Source organism: Labeo rohita, chromosome 3, assembly GCF_022985175.1.
Source record: "Labeo rohita strain BAU-BD-2019 chromosome 3, IGBB_LRoh.1.0, whole genome shotgun sequence".
In the NCBI taxonomy this organism is placed as follows: Eukaryota; Metazoa; Chordata; class Actinopteri; order Cypriniformes; family Cyprinidae; genus Labeo; species Labeo rohita.
This window is the reverse complement of record NC_066871.1, coordinates 14,991,282-15,010,503: the sequence shown is the minus strand read 5'-3', so window position 1 is coordinate 15,010,503 and position 19,222 is coordinate 14,991,282. Positions and strand designations below refer to the sequence as shown.

Below are 19,222 nucleotides of genomic sequence, written 5' to 3'. Positions count from 1 at the left end.
ACTTAAAATCAAATCAGTTTGCAAATAAATGTATTTGAAAATTTCTATCTTTCTTGTAGCCCTCAGCCCTCAGAGTGTAGAACGGAATTCAGTGGAAAAGTAATAGGAGAGTCAGCCATGAAAAGTACCAGTGACATTGGTAGCCCAGTGGAATTCAACTTGACGGTAAGACATTTTTTACAGCCTACATTCGTAACTAGTTGTGATGTGGCAAGTCTCCAGTCTTGGATATTTTGTCTGTCCACATCGTAAGGAAACATTATTATGCAACACAGCATAGCCTTTGAGGACATATTTAATGTTTAACATACAGCATTGTGGAGTGGGATTTTGGACAAATGAAATTTTATGGTAGGCGGAGCTACCTGATAGACTTATTATATCATACCTAAATGTGACCCTGGACCACAAAACCATTCATAATGGTCAACTGTTTGAAACAGAGATGTGTACATAATGAAAGCTATACAGACTGTATTTATGGTAGGAAATTTACAAAATATCTTCATGGAACATCTTTACTTAACATCCTAATGATTTTTGGCATAAAAGAAAAATCTGTAATTTGGACCCATACAATGTATTGTTGGCTATTGCTACAAATATACCTGTACTACTATGACTGGTTTTGTGGTCCAGGGTCACAAATAGGAAATGGTGTACAATAAGAGGGTCACACAACAGACGTAGAAGGAAGTTGACATACAGCGTCTTAAAATAGTGAAACGCAAAACAAAACCCTTGAAAATAAATAAAAACATCAAGATAACATGCAAGTCTAAAAGATAGATTGTGTGTAGACAGTTTTTCTGTAACAAGTTCTTGTGTGGTTCAACAGCGTGAATAAGGGCTACACTGTATCCTCAAATTTGGTTGGCTGAGCCGGACTGGAGTAAGCATAAAGGTCCACCCCTAAACTTAACCATCAATAGGGCATAAGGTGAAAACATACAAATGGGATTGCTTTTAAGAATACAAATTCATACAAACTAAGCACCATTGTGCTAAAATGTAAAATAGTTTGGCTATTTGGTCATTGTCAGTTGCGACGCACCCTATGCGTGATACCTGTGCTTACACCCAGTTGGGGTGTGATGTGACCCCTTTTTTAAAAACCTGAAAAATGTTCTTTACTAGTTAAGTCAGTAGATACCAGTGTTGGGGAAAGTTAGTTTTAAAAGTAATGTATTACAATATTGCATTACGCACAAAAAAGTAATTACCTATGTTACTAAGTTACTTTTTAAGGAAAGTGATGTGTTATGCTACCTTTGCGTTACTTTGCATTACCTTTTAAATCTGGTCATGGCTTGCTTGTTTGTTTTTAATATAAAAAGTTCTATTTTTGGCAAACGTAAAAGCCCTTTCAACACCAAGAGTGAAATGAATAAGCCTCGGGACAGTAAATGGGAAAACAAAGTAACTGGCGTTACTTATTTGAAAAAGTAGCTAAGAAATGTTGTTGTAAATTAAAAAGTAATGCGTTACTTTACTAGTTACTTGAAAAAAGTAATCCGATTACGTAACTCACATTACTTGTAATTACAGCTGGATGATATGGCAAATTTAAATCTAGATTTTTATTTCAGAATGTTTGACCGATTCTCGATTTCTTTTTTACGATTTTTAACTAGTCTACATAAAAATGTAACTACAACATGATTCAAGTAACTTTTTCTTTATTAACCCTGTAGTTAAAGAAAATTCTAATCCAAGTCACACATGAAGTTGTCAGCATGATGTAAATGTTAAACAAATCATGCTGACAAAATATGCATTAACTACAACTACATCTTTTACAAACTTGTTATACATATTATATGTCCATAAATAATAGAAGGAAAATGCTTTTAAAAAAAAAATCTCAAAGTCAAGGTAATTCAAATTTAAAATGACTAAAGGTATAACACCAGTTAACTATAAATGTTCGGTAAAAACAATGAACTGCAGCTTTCAGCCTGTTATCATGATGCAAACATGAAATATCAGACATACAGTAGTTCTTCACAGATTTTTTTTATTCAATTGCGCTGTTTTTCTATTGTTTATTCTATGTAAACATGGCCGTGTTTAACTGTTACACTCGCGTCTCTTGCAGCGTGTTATGTGTGAAATGGCATTCTAAAGTTAAAAGTTCACTCCCATCTTCTTGCATGTTTTTCCTATTCCACTGCCCGCATCACATCTTTATCAACACAAAAACGCATTCTGTGTGAATGGCGCCTAGCGATGTGAGCGGTTAATCACATGTGGTTGGATTGTTCTTCTCTCTTTACTGTTATTGGCATAGTGTCTAATTTGAAAGTTTGGTAATATTTGTATTCAAAATTGTAATTCCTTGATTTCAAAACATTAAATATGAATAAATCAATAAAATCTGAAAAATCGCCCAACCCTACTTGAAATACATTACCCTAGGGCTGGACAATTAATTGAAAAATAATTCAAACCGAAATTCAGAACCTCTAACTGACATCATTTTTTCCATGACAGTTATTTCGTTTTTTTAATTCTCCCCTTGAAAACTACTGCGTATGTGGTTGGCGCTATATGGACGTGTATGACCGTTGCGCTCGATCATGAGCAGCGATCATGAGTCGGATTCACATCTATAACCATGAGGGCAAAAATAACAGAAAAAAAGATTTATTAATCATAATCAAGGTAAAACATTCAATTAATCAAGATTTTGATTTAAGGTCATATCATCCAGCCCTACAGCACTGGTAGACACAATCAGCTTACTCAACACAATCAGTTTGCAATTACTCATAGTAATTTCTTGTTTTATTTATTCTTTTGTCTGCAGGTGTCTCTTCCTGGAAAACCTCTGGGAAATCTGGGGTCTCTGGAAGTGGTTTTTCAGTGGCCTTACGCTGTGGCTAATCAGAAGTGGCTGCTTTATCTGACAGAGATTCAGATGACAGGAACCTCCAAGCCATTCTGTGTCCCTGAAAATAACATCGTAAACCCCCTTAAACTCACTGTAAGTGATTAGATGTATGACTTTCACTGTCACTGATTGTTTTTCTGCAGTACACTGTTGATGACAGAGCAGTTTAGCAGAATTCAACCTTTGAATCCTTGAGAGAAGCAGCAGAAAAAGAAATCATGCTGGGACTGGGACCTCCTCCTTTCCCAGAACTATATTACCCAGAGCTCTCACTGCAATCTCGCTCAATGTACAAAGCCGAGTGGGAATTATTTCAGAAAAAGTCCATCTCCTAATACGAAACAGAGGGCGGTTCAGAGACTATCTATCTCTCTGTGCTTATAAATCAGTGCGACATGTGCTTAGGAGGTCTACAAATAAATTCAAGAACTCAAGAGTGAATAAACTAAGCAAGTAAATCAAAATGTACTAATTCAAGGTGATTTATTCTCATTAATAAGACGTAGAATTCTGTAATGTGGCTTTTGGATAAGAAAATAAGCTTGATGACCAACAAAAGTTTATGATTCCTACACATTTTGTTCATCATGATAATCTTTGCAAACGAACGCAACTTTATCAGTTATGAAGAAAAAAAAAAATTTACCAACAGAAGTCAAAAGCTAAACATAGGCTATAAATGAACTACACTTCCAGAAGTCTATTTTAAAAAAGAAAAAACATTTTCCATGAAAATTCAAGTTAGTATAGCGCATTTGTAAACACAACAAGGCTGTGAAAGCAGAATTTCTCTGTTCATTGTGATGAGGTTTAAAGGAGAAGTTCACTTCCAGAACAAACATTTACAGATAATTTACTCACCCCCTTGTCATCCAAAATGTTCATGTCTTTTTTTCTTCAGTCGTGAAGAAATTATGTTTTTTGAGCAAAACATTTCAGGATTTCTCTTCATATAGTGGACTTCTATGGTGCCCCCAAGTTTGAACGTCTAAAATGCAGTTTCAATGCAGCTTCATATGGCTCGAAATGATCCCAGCCGGTTATCTTTTTTTTTTTTTTTTTTAAAAAAAGACAATTTATATACTTTCTAACCTCAAAAGCTTGTCTTGTCTAGCTCTGCATGCATACATTGACGAGACCGGGCACCAAACACAGAACAGAATGCAACTTATAAAGACAGGTGATAACGATGAACTTAATTAAGGCACACGTGAAACAAGGTAAACTAATGATGATTAAACGAGGACAGGAAACAGGTACAACCAAATATGGGCACAAGAGGGAGAAACCAACATAAACAGTCCACAGGGGTGTGACAAGCAAAGAAGATCAAACTCCCATTACAAAAAAAGGTAAAACAGCGATGTAGGATGATTTTAATGTTGGAGAAGAAAATAAGATGAGTTTTTCGACATACCCTAACTGTCTTAGACTGGAATACACAGAGTTGACACAGAGCTAGACAAGACGAGCATTTGAGGTTAAAAATTGTAAATTGTAATTTTTTTTAGAAAATAACTGATCGTTTCACTAGATAAGACCACTCTTCCTTTGCTGGGATCGTTTGAAGCTGCATTTAAACTGCATTTTGGAAGTTCAAACTCGGGGCACCATATCAGTCCATTATATGGAGAAAAATTCTGAAATGTTTTCCTCAAAAAAACATAATTTCTGTACGACTGAAGAAAGAAAGACACGAACATGTTGGATGACAAGGGGGTGAGTAAATTATCTGTACATTTTTGTTCTGGAAGTGGACTACTCTTAATGTTCCCAACAAACACTTGATAGCTACCGACTTTGTCAAGATTCATAAAAGCTTTAAAAAAATCCCAAACTGCTATTACTGGCATATTTTATGTTGTAGAATAAAACAGAATATCTTGACCTTTCGTTAACCACTGACCTTATTTCAGACTTTGAACAAAAATCCCATTAACTTCAGAAACCGAGGAACTGTAGGTGTCTCATTTTTAGGTTCTCGTTTCACGTCATCCCTGCAGTATTTTATTGCCATGCACATAATATAATGTGCTTGTTAATGTGATGGACGTGTTACCTCCTGTGGATTAGGTGTCAGAGCGCAAGACTACAAGGAGGAAAAGAGACGAGTCCTCCTCAGAGTCTGAACAGTCTGAACCGCAGGCCCTCCCGAACCCGCGGGCCGTCCAGAGGAAACCGCCTGCCAACCTGGTGAGTATATCCGTCTCCCTCAACCATTGTTTTGTTGCTAGGCAACTGGATGATACTGGCATGTCATGTCTCCTCTGATACTTTGCATGATGTAGTATGCAACAGAGACTAGTCAAAGACAAAATGAAGTGTTTTGGCTGTCATCGCTCATTCTCTCTCATTGTCAGAACTGTGACACGGGTAGTGCCCTCTGTCAGACATTCACCTGCCCTTTGCTTGGCATGGACACCTCGGCCATTCTCACGGTCAGAGCACGCGTATGGAACAGCACGATGCTTGAGGTCAGAGCTCCATTTTCATTTGAAACTTCACATCTTACATTTCATTACCGCAGGCTTGTTGCATGCCAGGCTCTCAAGGATAAATCCCACAACTGCTTTGTGACATTTTTCAGAGTTCATAAGGGGTTTAAGTGGTTTTATTTTTGTTACACCAGGTGCAGTCCTTCAGAATATGCTATGTATTTTGGCTTAAAGTTGATACAGTGGCACCAAAAAGTATTTGGACACTTAAGACACAAATAAAACTTAGAACGTTAGAAACAAAGGGGCATCTGCAAACAAATGATGTTGGACTATTTCTCAGAAACACCTTCACTTTTGTAAGCCATTAGTTTCAGCTGCTCCAAGTGTGATTTGTAGTGGATGTATTAAGTCATATTAAAGGAGAAGTTCACTTCCAGAAAAAAAATTACAGATAATGTTCTCACCCCATTGTCATCCAAGATGTTCATGTCTTTCTTTTCTCAGTCATAAAGAAATTATGTTTTTATCTTCCTCGGCTGGGATCCTTTAGAGCCCTTTGAAGCTGCATTGAAACTGAATTTTTAACCTTCAATCTATTGAGCACCATTGAAGTCCACTATAGGGAGAAAAATCCTAAAATGTTTTCCTCAAAAAACATAATTTCTTTACGACTGAAGAAAGAAAGACATGAACATCTTAGATGACAATGAGGTGAGTACATTACCTGTAAAATTTTGTTTTATAAATAAACTAATTCTTTAACTAAAATGTTCCACTTAAATTTTTATATATGTATATATTTTTACAATTTGGTCAGATAATTTATCCTTTGTATTTATGACATTTAGACATTTCTAACTGTGGGTTCTTCCAAATATTTTTTTGGGGCTGAAACAGTGGAGGCCAAAATGACACTAACACTAATATTTTCACCAGCTAAAAAATGGTTTTAAGTCTATCTTATTCTGTATCTCATATCTTACTGAGTTATTTCTATCTTTTGCTGTATTGTGTCAGTAGGAAATATCAGTTTACATTTCCAAACATTAATTTTGCCATTAACTGTAATAATCCAGTGAGATTTTTGTTTTCACAAAGAGTCTGACAACAGCCAGTGCTCCACACAGACATCCGATCTCATCATCATTCAGTCTGTCTGGACTGACATGAAGAAACAGAACAAACTGAGACAGACTAAATCCAGAAGAACTGTGAACTGAAATGTCTCCAAGACATTTTAAGAGACCTACCTGAAAAACTATGTGCAAGTGCACCTAAGGCAAAAGCTGCTTGGTCAAACCAAATGTTGATTTAATTGAGTTAATTTAAGCTAATTGATAAAGAAAATCTATTTACGACATTATTTTTGACGGCATCCTCACTTTACAGCATTTTCACACAAGTGTCTAAGGCTTTTAACAGTACTGTAGCTTTGCAGGTAGGTTTCTTGAAGCATCTTGAAGACATTATCACAGTTCTAAGATGGTGAAAAAAATACTGTTCTAATCATTTTGGCCACCACTGTATGTGGAAATTTAAAATGTAAATGTGATCTCATTTGTGAACTATATTAATGTTAAAAATGCCTTATTTACATTATTCTAGCAGCACTTTAATATTTGCCAGCTGTAGGCCCAAATACTGCAGAAACTGTTGGTACCACTGGTCTCTACGAGCTGCTTAGGCTACATTAGTTTTGAGAAATGTAGCCCTGTAAAGGTTTTCGATCTGTTCCTGGACACTCACCAGTACTGCACTTTTTGGATGTCTCCTTTTATTTAACTGAGCTGAATTAAAGGAGAAGTCCACTTCCAGAACAACAATTCACAAATAATTTACTCACCCCCTTGTCATCCAAGATGTTCATGTCTTTCTGTCTTCAGTCATAAAGAAATTATGTTTTTTGAGCAAAGAATTTCAGGATTTTTCTTCATATAATGGACTTGATTGGTGCCCCGATTCTGAACTTCCAAAATGTAGTTTAAATGCAGCTTCAAAGGGCTCTAAATGATCCCAGCCGAGGAAGAAGTGTCTTATCTAGCGAAACGAGCGGTAATTCTTTTCAGAAAATAAAAATCTGTATACTTTTTAAGCACAAAAGCTTGTGTAGCACAGGCTCTGGGATGCGTGTCCACGATGCTACGTACTATTGAATCAGGTCAAAAGGTCACGCGGAACCACAGACCCAATGTTTACAAAGCGAACAAAAGTTAAGAAAGTGCAAGTATGTCTACTGCTGTTTACAAACAAAAAGGTACAACGATGTCTGATGATTCTGAAGTTGTAGGAAAAAATAGGATGGAGTTTTTCGCCATACCCTCCCTTTTTGAGCCGAAGTACACAGACGATGAACTTAGACATGATTTTTAGTAGTGATGGGAAGCTCGGATCATTTTACCGACTCTGACCTTTGAGTCTCATTCAGCAAAATGAACGAATCTCTTTTCGAGTCATTTTGTTTATTTTAGCAAAATATAATTAAAAATGTTACGTGTTACTTCCCTAACACATCTAACGTTACTGCTTACACAAACGTTGATTACACTACAAACAGACAAAATTATAATGCTATAAGAAACAGAAAAGATGAATTCGTTGTTTACCTCGGTCTTTAGTCTATGATTAGCTCACCTCACCTCTTATCTGACAAGTTTTCGGGTTCGAGTCATTCATTCATCACGTGACAGCCCCATAAGATGAACGAACGACTCCAAAAACCCTTGAAACAGGTGAACTAATTCCAGCACAGAACCTAATAGGATGTTGTGCATGCGTGACTGAACGAACCACTCCCCGAGACGACTCGTTCTTCCAAAGTCACATTAAAGATTTGTTCAAAATGAAAGAATCGTTCAAGAACGACCCATCACTAATTCATAGCATCGTGAACGCGCATCCCAGAGCCTGTGCTACATGAGCTTTTTTGCCTAAAAACTATACAAATTTTTATTTTTCAAAAAAATGACAGATCATTTCACTAAATAAGACTTCCTTGGCTGGGATTGTTTAGAGCCCTTTGAAGCCACATTTAAACAAAAAATCCTGAAATGTTTTCCTCAAAAACCATAATTTCTTTACGACTGAAGACAGAAAGACATGAACATCTTGGATGACAAGGGGGTGAGTAAATTATTTGTAAATTGCTGTTCTGGAGGTGGACTTCTCCTTTAAAGGGATAGTTCTAACTAAGAAAATTCTAATTAATTACTCACCTTCTTGTTGTTCCAAACCCATAAGACCTTTGTTCATCTTCAGATCGCAAATTAAGATATTTTTGATTAAATGCGAGACCTTTCTTTCTTCACACACAAAAAGTATTCTCATAGCTTCTTTTTAACAATGTCCTTACTGCCTTTCTGGTCCTTGAACAGGGTAGTTGCATTGCTAACTATTGTCTAGGCAGGGTCAGAAAGCTTTTGGATTTTGTCAAAAAATTTAAATTTATGGTCGGAAGATGAATGAAGGTCTTACGGGTTTGGAACGACATGATAATTAAGTAATTAAAGACAGAATTTTCATTTTTGGGTGAACTATCCCTTTAACTCATCAGCTGATTATTAGAGCTAATACTCCATGCCCTAAGCTGAGAGTGTTCAATATAATAAAGAAAAAAATTGATCATTTTACTGACTCTCTCATTCAGCAAAATGAACTAATCTATGTTCAGGTTGTTTTATTCATTTGAACTGAATGTTAAAATTCCCCAGACACAATCACATACACAGTCTTTTATCATATTGTGAATTAGGAAGTCATTATAATGGAATATAATTATGAGAAGCAGGAATGATTAGTTCCTCCTTAGCCTTTCGTTCATTTGCCACGTGACAGACAGTGAATGAACTCTTTATGAATGACCCATCATAGTCCAATAAAGGAAACATCCTAACGGTGCAGTTTTGTTCATGATAATTATTCTGAAGTTCAGAAAATAACATTTTTGCAGCTCTCTTTTTACAGGACTACAATGGTGTAAGAGTGCATGTGGCTGGTAGTGCTACACTGAGTCTAAAAACAGACAAACCAACCATCAAGATGAGCAATTACACCCGTGAGGTACAAACTCAACATCTCTGAATTTCCTCTTCTGTCTGGAACTCTCTCTTGCATACATTTAGCATAAGTGGGGGAAAATCAAATAATTATTAAAATGAGGCAATTTCCTGTATACGTTTTCTGGTGCATTAGAGATTAATGACAGTAAATATCTTTTCTGTTTAGTTTACAGTAGCTATAGAACCTGCAGAAGCAGAAGAGCTTAAGTATGAAGTGCCTCTGTGGATAATCATTGTGTCCGCATTGGCAGGAGTGATTCTGCTGGGTCTGATTGTCATTTTACTGTGGAAGGTGAGGATCCTTTTGTCCTTTAGTGCTGCAGACTTTCCTTTTGTTCACACATCTGCGTCTTATTTTAGATGGAACGGCACAAACAACTTTATTTTATCACAGTATGCTTTGACACCATAAACAAAGTGTGAAATTTGTTTTTACCTCCACCTTGAGAGAAAAACATACAGCTACACATTTCAATCATCTTTTTGGCTGCATTTCACACGTTCACGATGGCACTTTGGTGCCCATAAACTCACCAATCATAACCATATATTCTGTTAACAGATAAAATTGTAAAATTCCTACCTATGTTATTAAAATAGTAAGCCGCATAATTAACTATAATGAATTATTTTAGCTTTTACAATAGCAATTGAACATATATAGACAGTGAACAGTGTTACACACACAAAGCACCATCCAGGTAACACATGACACTAAAATAATGCTCAATAATATAATCAAATGTTTTTTTTTATTAAAGGCACAATATGTAAGACTTTTTAATTAAAATATTCAAAACTAGAACAGTGTTATGTATTTTGCTGACTTGTGTACTTACATTATCCCAAATGTTTTGAAGAATGTTTAAATCCAGAGAAATGTTTAAGTAGTGTAATGGACAGTGTCCTTGCATCGCCTGCCAATGTGTCATACACCCTCAATTTTCTATTTTGTAGAAAACATGAAAACCCCAAAGACACTTTAATATGTTATCCATTTTATTAGACAGGTGACAAACACACCTGAGAGTTGCATTATAACAGAACTTTCAACTCAAATGTATCTACTATGAAAAAACAGCGCTGTTTTACCTCACATACGCATGACCGGAAGAAGTGGTAACAGTCGATTGTGGCATAATAAAAGCTCCGCTGCTTTCGAGCTGTGTATCACACTCGTCCTTCATTAGCAATCGCTCCAGCATCCTCGTTTCGCTTCCATGACTTTGAGCCCCACCCTTCATACTACAGTGACCTTAATAAGTCTTTAGTACATTAGCTCATCAATTAACATGATTTCTGCCCAAGTCCCGTAAGATTGCATCAGCTGTGGGAATGAAGACAACAACTCCCATGATTCCACACTCACAACGTTATCAAACTATGCATTTGGTTCTTTGTTTGTTTTGAATATGCGCCCTCTAGCGGCGAAGACTTACATATTGTGCCTTTAATAAAATAAAAAACACAAGTATGTGTATGTTCTTGTTGAATAGAATATTAGAAATAATTCATATAATAGAATAATTCACACGTTTTACTTCCCAAATCACATATTTTGCAGTCAAATTAAGTATTTTTTAATGTTTTTTTTGTGTTGATGCTCCACTTTGATATATTTTAAAGGGATAGTTCAACCAAAAATGAAAATTCTGTCATTGTTATTCACCCTCATGTTCCAAACCCATAAGACCTTCGTTCAGCTTCAGAACACAAATTAAGATATTTTTGATGAAATCCAAGAGCTTTCTGACCCTGATAGCATTGCAACTACCACGGTCAAGACCCAGAAAGGTAGTAAGGACATTGTTCAAATAGTCCATGTGACATCAGTGCTTCAACCGTAATTTTATGAATCTATAGGAATACTTTTTGTGCACAAAGAAAACTAAAAAAACGCCTTTATTCGGCAATTTTCATTTTTGGATGAACTATCCTTTTAAATATATCACACATTGGTCATTCTATAATTAGGGGTACATTTGCAATTTGACAATGTGAAGAAAATGCCTGTTTCCCAAAAACCCAAACATGACCTTACATAGCTGCTTTGAAACAATCTATGTTGTACAAAGTGCTATATAAATAAGGGTGATCTGTAGGAATATGTGCATAAAATACTATCTACGTTTGCTACTATGAAATGAATTTATGTTTTAGGTAAATTGGACAGCTGAATACCAGGGTTGTATGTGATAAAGTAGTGTGACTGGGACACATATAATTGTGTGCTAGAAAATTTAGCACCTGGACTTTATATTGGTTAAAGTATATTAAAAATATACTTCACTGACATGAGAACAATTATAGAATGAACTATAGAAGAACCCATATATCAAAACATTTGTACCAGAAGAGCAGCTGATTGAACCTAGTTCAATCAGTTCCTACAGCCATGTTGTGTGTTTTGTTTGATTGCTCATATCTGAATCCTGTTCCCCAGTGTGGTTTCTTCAAGAGGGCCAACACCAGAGAGCTTTATGAGGCCAAGGCCCAGAAAGCAGAAATGAAAACACAGCCATCTGAAAATGACCGCCTTACAGAAGAGGACTGAGATTTGCTGGCCTTTGTGGGCCTCTGACACAAATAGTGAATTCGTAGGTGTCACAGCCAACAGCTCTCTAGCTAAAATGCTCGGCTTAATTAACAATAATGTATTCCATGCAAGCTCCGCTAATACTGCCTTTCCTCTTCCCTTTTGAGACACAACGCTTGCCTCGTCTGTTTTTCAACTCTCATCATTGCTCTCAAAAACACTAGGGGTTGTTTTTTTTCCTGAAACAAATTGATATTTGAGGCTCTTTGTTATGTCCTCAGGCTTGTGATGCTGTTATCTTGGAGATAGAATGATGTTTTAAAACATCAACTGTATATTGCTTTAATCCAACTTCTGAACGCCTTTTCTTGCTTTGACAAGACTAATCACTTCCTTCTGCGTTACCACGTTCTTTTCTTTTTTGCAGTTTGGGGCTTGCTTTCAACTGAGGCAACAAACTCCTTCTGATCACATCTTCTCTTACAGAGATAACAAGCTTTCTTTTCCCCTTCACAATCTGCGGCTGAATTTATAATACGTTTTTACGCGCTTGCTCTGTCTCTTAATAATTTGCTCTCTTCATAATTTCACTTGAGTTTAAAGAATGCTTTCTCTCACAAAATAACATCAGCTGAAGCTCTCGGATTTCTCAAAGCCTCTCTGAATACATGCTACTTACCTTGTCACTATAATAATCCTGGTAAGATAATGTGTTAGGACGCTTGCTCACAATGCTCTCTTTTTATGTATTCTCACAGAGTGGCTTTTTTTAAGCGGGCTGCCTACTTCCGAACTATGCCAAAATACCAAGGCGTGAAGATCTGTAAGAAGGAACAGTACCAGGTAAACCAGGGCTTTTTGATTGTGGACACCACAAGCAATACGAAACACTGGATCACACGCTGGACCGAAAAGACACAGTACTACTGATGAAAGCACTCTTAAACTGTCTCCGTTGGACCTTGGACTTTACAGACGTTTATTAGACGTTCTGGATTAGAACTTCTTTTGGATATCAGATGTAATTGAACATGTTTGTTCAAAACTGTCGAACATGAACTCGTTATGCAGAAGACACTGTGTGAGATTACATTTTGATGCTTGTTTTGGTACCATTTTTTTCAACGGAATGCATGTATTATGTTTGCTGACGGGCTCAACAATAAGGATTTTTTCTGCTGGCTCAGTAGGTCAGATTTGTGCTTGGCCTGCCAACATTTTCACTGTCACCCACCACAAAGGAATGATCCGTTTTTATATTTACGCTCTTAAAAATAAAGGTTCCTTATTGGCATCTGTGGTTCCATGACATCTTTAACATCCATGGAATCTTTCCAATGCACAAAAGGTTCTTTTTAGTGGAAATATAGTTAAGTAATAGTTTTTTAAAAGGTTTTTTACACTATGATATTTTCCACTGAAAGGTTCTCTGGGGAACCCAAAATAGTTTTTTTATGAAATCGCGGTAATCCTTTATTTTTAAGAGAATTGCAATGTGTTTTTACCGTATTTTTAATTTTTATTCATTAAAATTCCTTTATCACAACTCCAGAAAGACAACATGCAACAAGCTGGAAATTCTATAGCTAAAATATACTGTAATTCATTTATGCTAAAAAACAATGGCTTCAGAAACAATTTGGTAACACTTTACAATGAGGTCTTTACAATTAGTTAACATTAGTTAACATGAACTAAGAGTTAACAATACTTCTACACATTAGTCTTAGTTAATGTTTATTTTAGCATTAACTAATGCATTATTAAAATCACAAGTTGTTAACATTAGTTAATGCACTGTGGACTAATGTGAACTAACAAAGAACAACTGTATTTTTACTAACATTAACAAAGATGAATTAATAGTGTAATAAATGTATTGTTCATTGTTCGTTTATGTTAGTTAATACATTAACTAATGTTAACAAATAACACCTTATTGTAAAGTGTTACCAACAATTTGAACTCAGAAATTGCTAGGAAGTAAGTACAAAGAAATGAGTAACACTGAATTAAACATGACATTTTGAAATAGACTGAAATAGTATCTTCTTGGCATACTCCAGTAATCCTTTTTTAAAAAACTTTTTCATTTTTACAGTGTACAGTCGAAAACATATTGGCGTTTTCAAGATGAAGATTATCCCAACTCTTTTTCTTTTGTAACAAAAGCTTGCGTTTGTTATCCAACTAGAATGTAGAATACAACCGAACGCTTAAATGTGAAAAGCATAAAAATGTATGTCCAAAATCAATGATTGTGAATTTGTGATTGTGTCAGTCATCCACTTTTCTAGTGAATCATCCTTGTTGTTAAGCTCTGTGTTATGTTTGATTCTTTCGCATTTATCTGTGTGAGGAATTGTATGTGCCCTAACTGAGAATAGCACTGTATTTTTTCTCTTTCGACTTTTTCGATAGTGCTAAAATCTGTTGCCCAGTCATGACTCACTGTTTCATCCCTCTCATTCGGTTCTTGCTTCATATATTTTTATCTTGCATCAGGTCACGTTCATGTGAAACACAGATGGATTTCAAAGGAAATAAAAACTCAACATATGAATGTGAATCGTTCAACACAAGACAATAAACAGACATGCACACAAACACTCCTCGCCCATGCAACTGGGACAGTACCTAATTTCAAATTCAGCCTTTTTTAGCTCAACTCTTGGTGCTGTAGTGTGTGAACGTGTGTGTGTGTTCCATGTCTTGATTCTTGTTCGTTTTCTTGTCAAGTTTTAGATCTTATGTGACGATTAGTGTCTTGATTTTGTGGATGTTTCTACAGTATTTCTGTTTGTATTTAAATGTTGTTTACAAGTCTAACTTAAACGTTCATTTGTTGAAAACAAGTCCTGTGTTCACAGACCTGTAAATCTACGCAGCTTAAGGCTGTTTATCAAAGCGTGTGCATTAATTAGCTCTCAAAGCTGCTGTAGTAAATAAATAAATAAAGTGATGGCTTAATAAAAGACAATGATTGCACGTTTCGTCCTGAATGCGCGCTCGTGTTGCTAATTTTGTAAGTAATGAACAGCAATGTGATGATTTCTAATCCTGTTAAGCCTCACACCAACAGGAAAGTAATTGCATTAGAGTTTGAATAGATGTCAAAACTAACCGCATTCTCAAGCGAGCGTCACGGGAGCGCGAGCCCCGCCTGCAGGGGGATTAGCACGCGCTAAACCTCAGATCCGCGCTCTCTGTCAGGTAACGCCGCAAACAGCATCCACGACTAACCTAAGAGCACAAACAAGGAGAAATAAAGCGTTTGGGCTGGTCTAATTTGGTTTTCGCGACACCATCCGACAGGTCGCCGTCTGGACTGGCAAGTTTCTACGCTGTGAACTGTCCAGTGGTTTTTCGTTTTCTCAAATTTCAGAGTAAATCCGCGCGGTGGGTCGCGTCTTTTGGAGAGGACGATGTTCATCATATCTGAGAGTGACGGGAGCGCGCAATGACGCTTCAGACTTTGGCCAAGTGTTATCAAGTTAATTACCTGATGGACTAAATGAAGAATGCCGCACGTTTGGGAGTTCATTCTGATTCTCAACATTAATGTCATCTTTGTGGAAGGTAAACTGTGCTCACATATGAAAACTCTCTCTCAGGACGCTTAAGATGTTTAACTGCTGACAGCTCTGTTGTTAATATAGCGGCGTTTTCATTATGCTTATGCGTAATGCATCCAGAGCTAAACAGGTATTAAATTAAATGTGTCATTTTAAACTGATAGCCTAAATCATCTTTTGCTAACACAATAATGCTGGATATTTATTGTCTGAAGTGATTGTTTACTGACTGACTAGTTTTATCTGGTTTAAGCAGGCGTTAGCTATTAACACTGTCTTCTGCTGGTCTAGCCAATCTGAAAAGTACTCAGAACCTTTCTAAAACCAGTCTATTTGACCAGGCTGACAGACTAGATAGGACCAGTCGGCTAAAAATATTTAAAATGTATAAGCAGGGATTTGGAGAGGGGAAAAAAATGATTCCCATAAATTTCATTTCCTGCATAGCTGTGTTGTTGTCTTGTATTGTTTGCTAAAACCCCACCAGTTTTGAGAAAAGAATATCCAGGAATTAGAAGAACATTGTCTTAAACCAGATTAAGATAGTTGGCCGGTCTGCTGGTCAAGATGATTTTTTAGGTGGTTCCACAGGATCTACCAGCCTGTTTGGTTAAAATGTGCCCAAACCCTTTTAAAATCAGCTAACAGGTATGAAACTGGGAGACCAGACTAATTTTAGGCTGGTTTCAACTAGTCCTCTATGTTTTTCATGTTTGGTCATTCTCTTCTCAAATAATCATTCTCTAACAAGTACAAACATCTTATATTTTTCTCTCTAAAACAAAAAAGATTCCCATAAATGTCATTTTCTGCGTAGTTGCATTGTATTTTTGTTTTATTGTGAAAAAAAACACCAGTTTTGAGAAAAGAATATCCAGGGATTAGAAGAATTTTGTCTTAAACCAGATTAAGATTATTGTAGTTTAAGATTGTTTTCCAGCCTGGTCGAGCTGGTTTTCAGGTGGTTCACTGGATTTACCAGCCTATGACCAAACCCTTTTAAATCAGCAAACAGGTCTGAAACTGGGAAACCATCTTAGGCTGGTTTCAACTAGTCTTCAATTCTTTTCATCTTTAGTCATTCTCTTCTCAAATAATTATTCTATAACAAGAACAAACATCTTATGGTTTTTCAGCCTGGCCAAGGTGGTTTTCAGGTGGTCCACATGATCTACCAGCCTGTGACCAAACCCTTTTAAAATTAGCCAACAGGAAGACCAGCAAACCATCTTAGGCTGGTTTCAACTAGTAAATTCTTTTCATCTTTCGTTATTCTCTTCTCAAATAATCTTTCTCTAACGAGTATAAAAAGCTTATACTTTTCTCTCTAAAACAGCAGGGATTTGGAAAGAAAAAAATGATTCCCATAAATTTCTTGTTTTGCTGTTAAAAAAAAAAAAAAACAAAAAAAAAAAAAAACACCAGTTTTGAGAAAGAAGAATAAATTTTGTCTTAAACCAGATTAGGATAGTTTGCAGATCTTTATTGTGGTTTAAGATGCCTGGTCAAATTGTTTTTCAGACGATCCACAGGATCTACCAGCTTATTTGGTTAAAAAGTGACCAAACCCTTTTAAAATCAGCCAACAGGTCTGAAACTGGGAGACCAGCAAACCATCTTAGGCTGATTTCAACTAGTCCGCAGTTCTTTTTATCTTTGGTCATTCTCTTCTTAAATATTCATACTCTAATGAGTACAAACATCTTATATTTTTCTCTCTAAATCAGCAGGGATTTAGAGAGAAAAAAAAAAGATTCTCATAAATTTCATTTCCTACAAGACTGCATTGATTTCTTGTTTTATTTAAACAAAATTGAGAAAAGAATATCCAGAGGTTAGAAGAATATTGTCTTAAACCCGATTAAAATGTTTAGTATGGTTTACGGTGGTTTTTCAGCTTGGTCAAACTGGTTTTCAGATGGTCCACAGGAACTACCGGCCTGTTCGGTTAAAAAGTGACCAAACCGTTTTAAAATCAGCCAACAGGTCTGAAACAGGGAAACCAGCAAACCATCTTAGGCTGGTTTCAACTAGTTCTCAATTCTTTTAGTCTTTGGACATTCTTTTCTCAAATAATTATTCTATAACACGTACAAACATCTTGTATTTTTATCTCTAAAAAGCACAGCTTTAGAGAGAAAAAATTTGATTCCTATAAATTTACTTTCCTGCGTAGCTGTGATGTTTGAGAAAATAATATCTAGGGATTAGAAGAATATTGTCTTAAAGCAAATTAAGATAGTTTGCAAGTCTTTATTGTGGTTTAAGATGGTTTTCCAGCCTTGGTCAAGCTGGTTTTTAGGTGTTTCACTGGATCTACCAGCCTGTGAACAGACCCTTTTAAAACCGGTCTGAAACAGGCAGACCAGCAAACCATCTTCGGCTGGTTTTAACTAGTTCTCAATTCTTTTCGTCTTTGGACATTCTCTTCTCGAATAATCATTCTCTAATGCGTAAAAACGTCTTATAGTAATACAAAGCATGAGAAAATGCATTTTATAAAAAGAAAAATACATGAAAAATGTCAAAGAAACATACTAGATAAAAGTATAAAAAAAAAAATCAATGTAAAGAGGTTGTCAGTGAGTCATAAGCCTTAGAGTAAAGCTCATCTAGAGTCTGTGAGGTTCTTGTGTTCTTCTCCACTATTGAAGTACCCAGTTTGTTTTGGCAGTCCAGAGTTTGACGTCATCCTTTCTCCGGGGGATGGGCATCTATAAAACACAAACACAAGTTAGATCTTCAAAGAGCTGGATATGTGCATGAAGGGTTTCTACAAAAAAGCTCGTAATATGTTTGAAAGGAAGTTGACGTGCAGTCCGAGGTCAGACTAGTACAAAGGGAAACGACGGCTGTGAGGAGGAAAAAACAAACAAACACCAAGCTACCTGGTTAAAAGCGTTAAAAGCGAGGTTTATTTTCCTCATTCCAGCCAATAATATCAAAGTGATTCATGCGTGTCAAAAACGTGTGGTGTAAGATAATATACGAGGCCTTTTATGTTCAGCTCAACATCGCGCAGGGAGCCGCACACAACAGAGAGGATATATTGATAGCGGGGCTCCATTCGAGTGTCAGCATTTCGTGAATCTCCCGGCGTATGAATCTCAGCACCTGCACTTACAGCAAATCCGTGACTCTCGATGCTTCTAGATACCGCAGCCTCAGAAATAGCGACTTCCTGTGATTCGCATAAGTGAAAGTGCACACGCTTCTCATATCTCAGATACAGATGTCGATAAATTGGGGTGGAAGCAAATTGGGCTCCAATCCTCCGCCCCGTTCATGACGGGCACATCAAAGCGACCTGGCTCGAGAGTAGAGCTGTGGTGTGGTATATTAAAGAGCAGCCCTGAGTGCTTGACTTGGCAGTGGATATGATGCAAGCCGCAGCCTGAAGCCAGAGGGAGAGAGGTGAGGGGAATAGTGATGTGAGATAACAGAGTGAATTCAGAATGCTGGAGTCTGCTGCCTCTGTGACCTACTTTCCAGCTCTGCCGACAAGGCCCAGAGCAGAGCATCCAGGATGCATCTGTCGTCATCACACAAATGTCCTTTTTTTTTGAGTGCAATTAAGCAGTGCTAGGCAAATATTGACTTTATAAATTTGCATGCTGTGTTTTTGTCAAACGCATCTAGTTTTGCCTCAAACAGGCTTTTTTAAATGTGCCTTGAAGCAGACAACTTCATCCTCTCATTTGACAGCAGAAACTTTTCTCCGCGGG

At 36.6% G+C, this 19,222-nt stretch overlaps 2 protein-coding genes across 2 annotated transcripts in view; both read left to right on the top strand.

Moving 5' to 3' along the window:
• The window catches only part of itga3a (integrin, alpha 3a), a 45,432-nt gene extending 31,070 nt beyond the window's left edge, over window positions 1-14,362 (top strand). The window contains exons 19-26 of the mRNA XM_051106050.1: window positions 60-165; window positions 2,810-2,986; window positions 4,967-5,086; window positions 5,254-5,367; window positions 9,292-9,387; window positions 9,553-9,678; window positions 11,830-11,983; window positions 12,681-14,362. Of these exons, the coding sequence (XP_050962007.1) occupies window positions 60-165; window positions 2,810-2,986; window positions 4,967-5,086; window positions 5,254-5,367; window positions 9,292-9,387; window positions 9,553-9,678; window positions 11,830-11,940 (850 nt within the window). The 3' untranslated portion in view covers window positions 11,941-11,983; window positions 12,681-14,362. The remainder of the gene's footprint in view (window positions 1-59; window positions 166-2,809; window positions 2,987-4,966; window positions 5,087-5,253; window positions 5,368-9,291; window positions 9,388-9,552; window positions 9,679-11,829; window positions 11,984-12,680) is intronic.
• A 735-nt stretch (window positions 14,363-15,097) lies between these two features.
• Window positions 15,098-19,222, top strand: part of ca10b (carbonic anhydrase Xb) — a 32,488-nt gene continuing 28,363 nt past the window's right edge. Inside the window, exon 1 of the mRNA XM_051099073.1 lies at window positions 15,098-15,501. Within this exon, the coding sequence (XP_050955030.1) occupies window positions 15,444-15,501 (58 nt within the window). The 5' untranslated portion in view covers window positions 15,098-15,443. The remainder of the gene's footprint in view (window positions 15,502-19,222) is intronic.